This window comes from Numenius arquata, chromosome 11 (assembly GCF_964106895.1).
Source record: "Numenius arquata chromosome 11, bNumArq3.hap1.1, whole genome shotgun sequence".
In the NCBI taxonomy this organism is placed as follows: Eukaryota; Metazoa; Chordata; class Aves; order Charadriiformes; family Scolopacidae; genus Numenius; species Numenius arquata.
In genome coordinates, this window is record NC_133586.1 from 20,747,961 (window position 1) to 20,761,728 (window position 13,768).

A 13,768-nucleotide genomic window follows, 5' to 3' on the forward strand; every position below is an offset into this window, starting at 1 on the left:
AAACATGGGTTAAGGAGGGAAAACTTGTATTGTTTTTAACTCAGCTACTGCGCTCTTTCAGCAGCACATTGCTGGAGATGGAAAAGTAGTAATGTCTTATGGAAAAAGACAATGTCCAAAAGCAATGCAAACCCAGCATCACCAACTTTGCACTTCAATCCAGAATGTTAACAGTGTCCTCAGCAGGGTCAAAACAACACTGCAAATGGATGGAATTTTTAACTGTTATGTGTATTGTTGTGATGACTTAATGAAAATAAAAGGTGTACCAGCTGACTAAAATTCAATCAGATTTAACGCTTTCTTCCATTGAATTTTAAACTCATTGGGGCAAAAAATTGGGACGGCAACTTTTTTCTTGAAAGGATCCCATTAGTTAAGTGTTGCGACCACTCCTTAAATGGCTTCCAGTTCAGCAGCTCCCCTAAAGAATTCTCCGGTTAAGTTCATTCTGTTATGTAGATGTGTAAAATAACTTTCTTACACTTCTAGGCTAGAAAAACGATTTCTTTTAACCTAAGTGCAGATAGCTTGAATTGATATAACCTAGGCTTTTTTATCTTCATGCTACTCTTTTCCAATAGGTATACTGTTTTGTTCACCTTTCAGATGGGCAAAGTGTGTGGTTGTAGAATGATAGTACTTTTTGTCTGGGGGAGGGGGACACACACACATGAAAACAGTGTATTGGAACCCCACTGTTACAGATCTGAACCTTAAAACATGAACCGTTAAGCTGTTCTTGTTTGGTGGCACTTTATCCTAGCCACAGAAAGGCAGTTCTTAAGTATTTGGTCTATAATGTGTAGGTAATACTTAGTTTAGTTGAGTAGCTTAGTAGCAGGTTACTTCTTGGTCTAACAAAAGGAGTTAACAGAATAGTGATTTTAATTTAAAAAAAATGAAAAGAAAAGAAAAATGGACACCAGAATACAGTAATTTTATCCAGAAATCTTATGTCTTTGCATCTCACATACATTCTCATTGCTTCTTCACTCCTTTCCTGTTTGCATAGGTGAAATGGATCAGCACTTCATCTGACAAGTTGTTTTTCTTCCCTTCCTCCTGAAGGGGAGGAAACTCCCTGAAACTCTTGGACTTTTTTGTTTCAGCGATACCTTGATGAAGCAGATAGAGATAAGGAGCGTTATATGCGGGAGCTGGAGCAGTATCAGAAGACTGAAGCCTACAAAGTCTTTAGCAGGAAAGCACAGGACAGACAAAAAGGCAAATCACACAGACAAGGTATTGAATGGGATAAAAATATGTGCTAGCTAGAACAACAGAAGATTCCCAGCTAGTCATGTAGCCTGACACTCGTTTGAAGCCTTTGATTTAAAGGCTTGTTAAAATGTGAATGTGTTCTTTTTATGGCATTTGCATCAGCTGTGTGTAAAGTGATTAGATTTATGGAAATTTAGCTGTATCTAGATTGTATTGGAGGGTGTGCATTGAAAGCATCCAAGTTAGACACAGCTTCTATGTGACTTATTAGGAAAGCTGCACAGGTTTTCTGTCTATAATTATGGTTGTGAAACTCTTTAATTCTTTAGTTCTTGTTTTCTCAAATCTTATGCATTTTGGAGTATTTCTTGTCTGTTTTTTCTTTTTCAGATGGAGCAAGACAGCAAGCCCATGATCATGAGGTAAACATCTTCATTCTACCCTTACATCGGTGGGTAGACTTTCAGGTGACAAAAGCTTCTAGTGAAGTCAAAAACTAGTTTATGCCAGTTAAAGACCCTAATCAGAGGTTTACAGTATCAATTCTTCCTCTTCCTGTGCAGTTTTTGATCAAAAGTTAGAAACCACTGAGTCTTAGTAACTCTTGGGCTTATGATCTGAGATAAAGTGGGAGTGCAGGGTACACTTAAAACATAGATCTGTTTTGTGATGTTAAATAAATCAATGGGTGCAAGTCAGTATAATTGAGCCTTTAAGTATCTGGTGTGTTAAGAGTTTCAACTTGCAAAACTTTTATTTTGAAATTTTTCAAAGCAGAGAATTTTAATTATTATTTGGTAAGTAAACATCAAGGTAAATCTTAGAAATAGCTTGAGACCTGGATAAACCTTCCAAGTTAGCACCTTTATGTTGCTGTTTTGAGGTACTGATTTTCTGCAGCAGCATGAATGCTTGTGGCTTCCTTGAGAAGAAAATGGGTAAAGTAACCAAATCATTGAGACATCTCTGGCTTAAACCTCTTCCTGCCCTGCCCCTCCCTTTGCAGATGTAAATATTGGAAAAGAGTAATAATGTCTGGCAATAAGATGCCTGTGCTTTAGTTGATGAAATATATCACAAATCTTGTGCATCCTGGCTCACTATGGTATCTCTCCCCTTGGAGTGCTGAAACTTTCTCTCTCCAGTTGTATTACCTGGGGCCACAGAGCTTCTGTCATGGTTACCAATAAATTGCAAACAAAAAGCAATGAAAAATCTTGTTTATACACAGCCTCTTCACTTGTAAGCAGTAGGCCTTTCTGAAAGATCTGTTTTTCCTTGTGAGGTTTTTTGCCTTGGGAAGGCAATCAAGTTGCTTTTTAATGTGATCATTACAATAGCAACAAGGCTGTGCACTGCTGAGGGGCAACTACTGGTCTTGTCTACTTTTAGGAAAATAAGTTTCACTTCCAGGAAAATGCTTTGTTAGCATGTCTTCGATATGTCTTTTTTTATTAACTCTTAAAAGAAGTACATGCAGTAAAATTAATCTTTAGAAGTAAGCGATGCCCAGGATTTCTGATTCTGTAGTTACTGTATCTAAATTTGTCTTTAATTGTACAAAACCAGATTCCAGAAGGCTTCAAGTTCTAGGTTGACTGTGACGTTTACATAACCTTTGAATTACACAGGTGGGAAGCTGCAAATTCAGAGCGTTACCTCTCGTCCTTCTCGCTCACGCTATCACTGCTGAAATCTTATGTCATAATGGCGGTTAAAAAGGAGTTCTCCATACCCTGTGCTGCTTTTAAGCTTCATCAAATAGTTATTACACAGTTGAGCTAGCAACATGTTAGGGAGGCGTGCTCTTCTGAAAGCCTATGCTTTTGCTTAGCATTTTTCACCCTTATATTATGAAATTCCACATGCTTATCTCCTGATATGCTTTCACATCTTTTCCACAAAGGAGTCAAGGATTATCATCCTGCACATGCAAGGAAGAAGCAGAAAAGATTTAGATTGCTTTTAGAAGCATGTACTCAAGTTGTTACTGGATGTAAGACTAAAGCTTTTTGTTGTCTTGCTGCTTTCGCTTATTCAGATGGACTATTATTATTGTGTTTGTGATTAGTAGGTTTGATGTGATTAAATTATTTCTTGAGAGAATATAGGAACATAAGGTCAAGCAAACATTTCCTTCTCCCCTTGTTCCACTTAGGTGTTCATGATTTAGTTTCTGTGAATCTGTGTTGAACTAATTTTAAATATTGTATATAGAGATGACCTCCAAAAAGTATTGCAATGAACAATTCAAATACCAATAATTGTAAAAAAAATAAAAAAAGATGAGGCTTGGGAAGGTGAGAGGAAACTTTTAATAATATATAGCCATGAAACCATGGAGACACTGTCTCAATGAGCTTATCTGTGGGCATGAAACATTTTTCTTCCTCCAAATCCTAGTTTCATAAATATGGCATATAGCAGTATTTACTGGAACTATTGCCATCAACAGTGACCAACCCATTGTTAATTGTTCTCCATTGTTCTGTTATTGCTTCTTTCCTCAAGCTGTTTGATTCAGAGTAGGTCTAGCTTCATGCAGTCCGTTACACAAACTTTTACTGGCAAGATTTCAAAAATTTATACACGCGAGTCAGGGAGATTAGGAATTGCCTGGTGGTAATATCTACAGCCTTTGAAGATAGGGAAATGGCTGCCATAGTATGAGCACACAAGAAGAAAACCATCTGCTCTGAGAACCCTTTTTTTATGAAATATTATGTATTGTATCTGTTCCTTACACTGTCTGCACCTGACCATACAAAGAAGGATGATCTTAACACCCCCCACACCAAATCTCATCTTTCTCTTTATCATACTTCACCATGTCTCTAAGAACTTCAAGTCTGTTTTGTTCTGGAACCTCCAAAGATCGATCTCAGTTCTAATAGCCAGATGAGAATGGTATTATTTGTTGACAGTCTGGAAGCATCTCAGTCATCTTTAAGGCAACAGTAATTGAAACAATAATAGAAACAATAATTTTGGTTCTCTTTTGATTTGAGGGATGACAAAATGATATGCAACCTGAACAGACTGGGCCTTTTCAATAGGAGATAATCAAAACCATATGGTTTTAATCTTGAGGGAACCTCAGAGTGACTTAAGTACTTCAGAGTTCTCAGGAGGATCCTTTATGTGCTGGGTAATGTATTCTGTAATGGAAGAGCGCTGGTGGTTTTCATTATCACTCTTCTGTTTAGTAGAATTTCTTCATTGCCTTTCAGAAGCTGAACAGCTTCATCTAATTGCTTTAATTTTTTATTTTTTTTTTTGTTTTACCTGAAGAACCTGAATCCTTGGGCTGCAAATAGAATACCCTCTCCTCTTCACAGTACTCTCTCCTCCACTGTCTGTTCCCTAGGAGCCAGCGACAATCCAAGCCAGTACCTCTTTGCACACAGGCAGACATAGTAAGCGTGAATTAGAACATCCAAGATGGATGTCCTGTAAGTGGTTTAACCAAGCTTCATGACTGCCAACATTTCTTAATGGTTATTAATGTTGAGATCCTAGGGTTTGGGGTTAAATTCCTAGCCGTCTAGGGAGTCTTCCATAAAAATAGATGCACTATGCAGCCTTCTGTGCATAACTTCTCATTTCTAAATAGATACTTGTGAGAGTTTTTCCCTACAGTATCCAGTATTAAAACTTCAGTGAAGAGCGTGTGTGATCATGAACCCCTAGTGATACCCTACTCACTGTGTCTCACAGAGCTGGGAAGGTTTGTTCCCCCTGCATCTAGTCCTGTCTGTTTCTAGTGCATCTTCAGTCGATTCAGGCCAAGTGAGCTTTGAGTTGTCACTCAGCAAATACAGAGCTCTTCCCAGCTATAATTCTATCAGACAATAAAACTCACCTCATCTGTTACTTTACTTTAAAAACAATCCATTGAGAGTCTCCCCAGGTAAAGGCAGAGTATCTGAAGTTCCATCTAGTCTTATCTATCTTGGTTGATTGCCAAATGGCATTCAGCTCACCCTGTCTAGCCCCTTTGTGGCAGACACCAGTATGATACTCTGAGCTCAGGTGCCAGAATTCCCTTATCAGCTGTTAAACATTTTGGTTTTCTGCTGGGCACTAAATCATATTTGACACTACATAATTTTGGAGGATGAATTCATGGTACATTATCAACCAAGGTGTTTGAAAGGTTTGAAAAGCTTTTTTCCACAGAGATTCTCTCATGCTTAACTGTTTCTATATTAAGTAACAGGTTGATTGTAGTTGCTACAGTTTATCAAACCAAATTTGCATTATCTTTGTCAAGACAAGGCTTTAAAACAAACACTAATTTCTGTTGATTTTGACGTGTAGAAATGGTGACTGAAGTATCTTATGGTAGTTTTTTTTCCTTGAGTCAAATCCAAGGCTTTTTTTGCTTAAGGTATAGAGCATTTCCTGCTTTAAAAGTACTCACCTTTATCCTCCCAAGATACTGCATATTCTGTAAGCAGGTTACTGCATAGATTCTTACAAATCATGTTTATACACTTTCATTAGTGGCAGCATCCATATAAATGTTTAAAATAAGACCTCTCTTCCAGTTTGGAACAGACGTGGAATTGGTACGCTGTGGAAAAGTAGCTTATTGTTCCTTTAGCTGTTCTTTTTCCTGGCTGTTTTCTTTTCCAGTTTGGTAGTGAAAGACAACCATGAAACTAACTGTGCATTTTGCTCTCTATCTCCTGTTTGTTGATATTCCTGTGTAGACTATTTCAGAATGTGTCAGTTGGTTCATGGTGGAGTGCTTTCCAGTAGAAAATATATATGAATTCAGATAGTTTTCAAACAGAATGATTCTGATGTGTAATTTCATTACAGCAAAAGGGTATATTTTAGTATGCTATATGGCATTTCTTGAGAATGGTATTTGGCTTTTATTAAACCTGTATCTTAAAAAGCTGAGACCTACCCTTTGGCCTTTCTTGGTAAGATCTGGAAGTGTCCTCCATCCACCCAGCTCTTGATCTGCCTCAGTTTTTGGTCTCCCCTCTCTTTCTATTCTTTTGATCAAAACAATGTAATGAATTCCCAAAAATTAACAGTATTTAGCTATGTATGACTCTTTTCTTTTGTAGAAGGAAGCAGATACAAAGGAGAGGTCTGTTTTTGATATTCCAATCTTCACGGAAGAGTTCCTGAATCATAGTAAAGGTAAGTTAAACTTTTGCAAGGCCGCCACCTCTTTGCATTTCCAAAGTTTTTGCCAGGTGCTGTCTAGTTGAAAAGTCCTTGCGCTCTCCCATCCCAGCTCAAGTAATGACTTGGGTATTGTTGGTCAGTGTTTTTGATATTAACTTACCTCTAGACGAACATGGTGGCAGCAACAGCAGTTTTTCCTGGCTTTGTCTTCTGAAACTGTCCTTGTTTGGAGAATGTTTCTGGTGTTTGAACTCCACTTGCTGTTGTTCCAACCATTCCAAGCTGGATCTGCTGTTCTATAGGGTAAAGAAATACCCAAGATATGGTATGATTATGATTCATGCTAGATAGCAGTATTTTTTTTAACCCTGGATATGTTGAAGAATCCACTGATACATTTTCTGTTACTCTATTTGGTTTTCATAGCTGCATGTCCCAAAAGTTTAGGACTTTTTGCCAGATTTCTTGGGAACTTTCTTGACTGAACAGACTTCAGATTCAGACACCTTTCCTGATGGTAAACAGAAATGTATTTTTCTAGCTAGCATCTTATCTGTAGGCCTCGTACCACTGCTGTTAAGCAATATCATACTGAATGCATTTGAAATCAGTCTTGCAGTCTTCCTTCCTAATCAATTCCCCTATTCACTTACATTCTGATGCTTTGAATGTCTTCTAATTTGTCTGTCTCTCTAGAAATTAAGTCTATTTAAGTACTATTGTAGGCACCATCGGTGCTTCATCTATAAACCAAAACTGCACCATTTGTAATCATCAGTTGAGCACTGCTTCATTGCCTACCAATCATAGATACATTTTTTATAGCTTTTTGACTACATGGGAATGGGTTGATATTCACAGCACGTGAAGCTGAGCTGCGGCAGCTGCGTAAATCCAACATGGAGTTTGAGGAGAGGAATGCTGCTCTGCAGAAACATGTTGAGAGTATGCGTACCGCAGTGGAGAAATTGGAGGTAGATGTGATACAGGAGCGTAGCCGTAACACAGTGCTGCAGCAGCATCTAGAGACTTTACGCCAAGCTCTCACAACCAGCTTTGCTGGAGTCCCGCTACCAGGTAAGACTTTTTTTTTTTTCTTATGACTGACTGGGCTGTGAAATTTAACTTCAGATGTTTCTACAATGTTGTGAATTTACAACACATGGCCTGCTGTTGTAGTTCTATGGTCTTGGTCGTTTCTGAGCTTTTCTTGTGTTAAATAATGAAATCTTAAAATGCATGCAGGGGAAGGTTCAGTGTCAGTGCTTCAATTGAACGTGGCATTTTTTTTCTTACTGTTCTAACTCTTCCTAGTAAAGAGTCCCTGCTCTCCTTCACTTGTTTTGTGAAAGTGTTACTAAATAGAAAAGACAGGAGCTGCAAGTTCCTTGATAAAAAGAAATAACTACATCTGTATTGTCAAATGCCAGGGAATGCGCTTAGATTCTATGAATGCCCAACTGAAGGAGTTTGTTACAATCAACTATGAGACCCGAATCAAAGAAAGCGATGCTTCATTAGTTCTGAAATCCTTGGTACTACTAACTTTGCGGAGTTAGGAGGACGTCATTTTACAGAGTCTGTCACAAGAGAGAGTGCATGGCAAAACCACCTCCTATAGCAGTTTGTATGTTGGCACAAATTGCCCTTAGCATATACTCTTAACTTTTTTGGAATTGCTGCGATCATCTAAATATTCTGTGGCTCATTTTGCTGTGTAAACTGTAGGTAGCGGGGAAACACCCACGATGGAGACTATTGATTCCTACATGAATAGGCTGCACAGTATTATTATGGCGAACCCACAGGAGAACGAGAACCTCATAGCCACAGTTCGAGATGTGGTAAACAGACTTGAACGCTAGTGAGTGGGTAAGTGCTCTCTCTTAGCCTGCTTTTGTTTTGCATCTTCTCTGTACCTCTGGCATTTGTTCTGACACTGATTCTTGTGCCCATCTCACCATATTGTGCACTCAAAAAGTTTCTTCCTCAAAGCCACAGGAGCAGGTTGACCTAATGAAAGTCAAATGGGGTTGAAGATAACCAACAGCATTAAAGGGTTCTGAAATTCCCCTTGGCTCCAACCTCTTCTGTATAAAGACAAATAGCTGTTTGTCCTAATATTTGTTGTATTTGTGTAAGGTGAATAATAGTGACAGAATGGTGAGAAAAAAAAAGAGAGAGAAGAAAAATTATTTACGTTTTAGTAACAGGGTGACTAATTTGTTGAGTGAAGTAAATCTGAAAAATTCTGCATTAATTGTAGAATCTGGTCACAGAGAAATTTTGTCTCAAGAGGTTACAGGTGAACTCATCGCTATAATAAACTGAAAATACCCTACAACTACCTGCTCAGTAGCACCTGTAGTCAAGCTCACCTGGATATGAAGGCTTACGTGTAAACGAAGCACTGATTTGCAGTTTAGGCTGTATGTAGCATTTGCTGACACTTTAATGATCATGTGGCTTATGCGTAGATGATTACTGAGCTCATCATTCTGTAGTTTTGCTTCTGTTTAACAGTTTAGAAAACTTTAATAAGGAACTGTATAGAAAAAGAAATCAACAAAGAAATACCAGTCTTTCTGCACTATTGTGCTGCTTTGCATTTCCCACACCACTTACTCCCTCTCTTCCCCCATGATGCAAAGCACTAGACAGCAATTAGGTGTTTGCCTACTTCTATTTTAACTACGTACATATCTGGATTCTTTAAGCATTTATTATGTAGAGATCTACTGTGCATGCCTTGAGTAGTGTTTAGAAATGCAAATAAAGCTGCGTTGTGCCATCTGCAAATATGAAGACAGGGCTTTTCATCCCTTCTGATTCTGACCTTTTGTGATACTGTGTAGAACAGTTAATTACGCGTTCCCCATTATAGTGTGGCTTAAGCTAAAAGATCATTGTCCTTCCAGAGGGTAGCCAGATGGAACGGACTATAGTTCCAAGAGATGACTGAGCTCCCAGCAGAATAAAGAAGTGTCTTTACTGCTGCTATTTATGAAGGGAACAGCTTGTCGATCCAGGTCTGGGATTTTTCAGTAGCTCATCAACCTCCTCATTTTCGTATACTGTTTTCAATTAGCACTGTTAAGCTCAGAAAGAGAATCAGGGGATGGGGAGGTTTTGCAGGATGCATAAGAGGGAAAGTAGTTTCTCATCAATCAGTTATTAGAAGGGCATGACAGGCCCTGAAACAGATGTTAGTCCTTTAAACACCTTGCCAGAAAATCATACCTCAAGGCTACTAAAATTAGACTTTGGTTCTCGTGTCAGGCAGAGTCTCACTTCCTAAATGATGGGCACTTTCTGTGTTCATAACAATGCAAATATCTTTCTCTTGCATAAACTGGTTTCAGCTGTAATTGGTTTGGAAAAAATAACTCTCAGTTTAGAATTACTCCTTCCACTTTATATTTGAAAAATAGGACTCTATTCCTTTCTTCCCCCTCCCTCCTTTCAGCAGCAGTGTGACGCAATTAAAAGTGTGATTAATAATCACCTAGTTTCATTATATAAATACGTGTGTGTGACTGGTTATGGTGATAAAGTAATTTATAGGGCTATTAATTACAGTGATGTTCAGTTGGCAATGATTATATTTTTTTGATAAAATCTTAGAAAGGAAGAAGGTTGGGCTTTATTGAATGCAGACCTAGACAAAAGTAGGGCTTCCCTAGAAAAGAAGGAAGCTTTGGATAGAAAGGTCCAGCTGGCATCCAATAAACTGTGTCAGCAGACTGTCATCGTCATTTGTTAACATGCATATGAAGTATATTCTCCTAAATGTAATCTCTGTCAACCAAATGGTCTGTTTGAGCTTAAGACATCTTACAAATCAATTTCATAGGAAAAAAAAAAGTTTATTATGATACTCTTGGAAACTACCGTACTTCACAGAACTGAAATGGCTTTTGGTGGCTCGGTACATTGTATTTAGTGACTATTTGACTATTCACATCTTTTTGTTTTTCTGTACCGCATGGTAAAGAGAACTTCTTTGTGCAAACCATATGTGGGGGAGAAAAGGAAGTTTTTCATTATTTAGCACTGTGTTCTTTGGATGGGAACAGGAATTCAGTTACAGTTCTATCTCTGTAGGCTTCTTTGCTGTACTTCTTAATACTGTGTTTCCAGGTAAACCATCCAAAAAGTAATGTCACGGTGCCTATTTAGTGCTTGCAGCTCGCAGTCTTCTAACGCTTATTTTTCTGTTTCGTCTGCAGGTCTCGTGACCCAGGGATGCTTTACAAAATTTTTTTGGCCAGTGTGGAATAAGAAGCCATGAGGGAAAGACTAGGGGTGGGAGGCAGAATTGCAGGTTGGTCCTGGTCCCTGCCTTTGTGGTCAGTGAGACAAACAGATCAATGCGTTAAAAGGTCTTAAGAAGCCACGGACACCACCCACTAAACATTTGGAACTGTCCTCTGTGTAAACATTTAAAAGCATGCAACTTTTGTGCAATCTTCAGTTTCTTATTAATTTTGCTGGGTGTGAGGTGCATATGTTCTGTAGATGGGGCTGACTGTGGAGATGAAATCTCGCCGTTCGTGAAATGAAGTCAACCTACGTGTTGTAGTAATAACTTTGATGTGTTATATTGCCTGCTGTCTTCTAGTGTCATTTACTTTTTGGTTTTCGTGTTTATCTTGTGGGATTACCTTCTTTTGCTTTAGTTTTCTTCTTTTGATCGTGTTATCTGATACTTGCAGTACTGGATAGCAGCGCTTATGTTCTCTGCTATAACAGCCTGTCTTCCTTGGTGCACTGTCTTGTCCTACCCTGCCTGCTATGTTTATATAAGCTTTTTTTTTTAAGCAGAATCCTGTTGTTTTTTGTTAGCCTGCAACTTCTACAATGTGAGTTGGCTCCCTGCTAGAGACTGGCTGTGATTGGCGCTTTGTGGCTTGATTCTACTATGAGACAGACTTCTTCTCTCCCCGCTCTCTTCAAGCACCTCTCTTGCACGTAGCATCTTGTTCTACTCTGAAGGTCTCCTGTTATCTCTTGAAAACGTTTGGTGAAGCATTTTACTGCCGCAAAACTCAGTGGTAATCATGATAGAAAGTGAAACGCTAGTTCAGGGAAAATAGGAATCTTCATTTTAGACTAAAAACACAAAGCTTGCCCTTCCTCTGATATGTTGCTCAGTCTAATTTAATGTTACTGTCTTGATTTTGAGAGAGTGATCTCATGGTGAGAGCAGTATTCTATAAAAAGAGAAATGGGCAGGTCGATTGCAGTTTTTTCTGCCCTCCTCGAATCACAGTGCTGGGAAGCAATATACCTGTAAGCAGCACATGTATTTTTGCGTTAATTATTACAGCAGAGAAAGTTATTAGCGGCTAGGTCCACATAGCAGCCCACGGAATTCTACATTACAGCCCGTAAGTGCTTTCACCTTTTGTACAGTTAAAGTACAGCCTGTGGAGCCTATAGCATTCGTCATATTATGTTCCAGTGTGACCTAAATGGCCTTTCACTTGCATCAAGTAGAACTTCGCATGCTGGAGTCTGAAATCTTGCTGAGCTACTCTGCACCTCCTGTCAAAGATGAAGGCATCTACTGTCTGCACTAACTTATGCAAATCATTTGCTGCCCTTTGGTTCCCGTCCAACTGTTAATTCAGACTTTGGTTGAGCACTTGTTGGACATCTCTGGACTTTGCAGTAGTGGTTGAAATCCTCTTTCTTCCACATGACAATCTCCTTGCTCATCCTTAAGAAATCTTTAAGGTTTTCCTGTTATGAATTGGAGATTGCTTTCATCACTGGAGTGCATTGCAGTCAGCATCACTTTAATGTATCTGTAACGCAAGTATTTGAAGATTAAAAAGCAGTTTCTTCTTTTCCCACGCTGTACACATGGACTTCATGCTTGCCTGAAGCCATCTCCAGGTCAACACCTTGTATGTCAGGTCTCCGCTTACTCATGGGCTTATTGCTGTAGCCAAGCAGCAAGGATTTCCATGTAAATTCAAGTCTTCCTTTGAGGAGGAAACTCCTTTCTCTTGTCTTCGGTTTCGTTTTCAAGACTTCACAAAAAGGAACCTCAATTTGCTGCATTGACCTCCATTTCCCTTAGCATGAATGAGACCAGCTGATGTTGGCATGAACTTTAGTGGATTCTATAACAAATGTTGTGCAGGGGGGAAATCCTACAGGTTAATAATGTCTCCAGAAGAAGTGCCGATACCTTCATCTCCTGGGTGTATCTTGTTTTTTAGAATTGCTGATATTTGAATTGTATTGAAGTGGCCAAAATGCACTGCATAGCCAAAAGCTGATTTACAAAATTCTGCACAGTATCTTACCTAATATCTGGAGTTGTATCCCATAAAGACTCCAGAAATTGCGATGTAATATGATGGTAGGATGCAATTCCAGGCTGTGACATAGACATACCGTAAATAAGGTATGGGTGGCTGCAGGCTGCCCCTGCTTACATAAATTCAATGCAACTCTCAGCTTGTGACATACTGCTAATGCATCATTCTGTTGAGTAGCATGCAAGCGTTATGGGTTAGGAAATTTAAGGTGATATTATTAGCTGGGGGCTGATAAATCTTTTGCTTTTTCCCACGAGGAAGGAGGGGAGGTGGTATAACCTATCTAAAAGCATTTAGGGAAAGAATAATTTCTTTCTCACTGATGACATGATAGATGATGTTTTGTCTCACTAAGAAGCTTCTTATTTACCTTGATTAACCCTATAAAAATGGATTTTTTTTTTCTTTCCAGTGTTTTTTGAGTGTCACTTCAGTTTACATTTTTCAGTGTTGGCTGATACAAAAAAAAAAAAGAAAAAGTAAAAAATGAAGTGGGTGTCAAGGAGAAGAGCAGAATAAAATGTTTTTGTCACTTAGAGAAATGTTAAGAGAAATATATGAGAACAGAATCCATTTGCTGGATTAATGTGTTTGGAATTGTTGAGATGCCAAGTTTTCTGTACAATGATTTTTGTAATTAAACTTTGGAGTTTCTTTGTTTTTAAGAAGTTGATGTGCTTGTTTGACACTTGCTTCATTAAAATTGTTCAACATTGAATCCATTCTGATTCAATTTTAACTGCATTTTCAAGAAGGAACTATTACTAGCATTGCTCTCTTGTCTGAGAGATTTTGGCAACTCCACATTAACCGTTGAAAGAAAATAATGTGTCCTTTCCCCTCTCTGTCATAAGCGTGTCTCCCTTTGAAAAAGCTAAAGGAAGTAGTTATTACAGTGATGAAAACTTCAGAGTTCTTTGGTTATAGCTAATTGTCATCAAGGCCCTTCCTGTCATCGTTGTTCCCCAACTTGAGTAACTTAAAAACGTTGTGAGTGTCTCTCCCTCAGTCCTTTTTTTGACATCCTTATTTTCCTTTGTCCTCCCTAATTTCCCACCACTGTG

At 38.6% G+C, this 13,768-nt stretch overlaps 1 protein-coding gene across 1 annotated transcript in view; it reads left to right on the top strand.

The window, feature by feature from the left end:
• The window catches only part of HMG20A (high mobility group 20A), a 45,373-nt gene extending 31,953 nt beyond the window's left edge, over nt 1-13,420 (top strand). The window contains exons 6-11 of the mRNA XM_074155698.1: nt 1,113-1,245; nt 1,615-1,646; nt 6,309-6,384; nt 7,234-7,449; nt 8,101-8,244; nt 10,602-13,420. Coding sequence (XP_074011799.1) covers nt 1,113-1,245; nt 1,615-1,646; nt 6,309-6,384; nt 7,234-7,449; nt 8,101-8,237 — 594 coding nt within the window. The 3' untranslated portion in view covers nt 8,238-8,244; nt 10,602-13,420. The remainder of the gene's footprint in view (nt 1-1,112; nt 1,246-1,614; nt 1,647-6,308; nt 6,385-7,233; nt 7,450-8,100; nt 8,245-10,601) is intronic.
• The last annotated feature ends 348 nt before the right edge of the window (nt 13,421-13,768 follow it).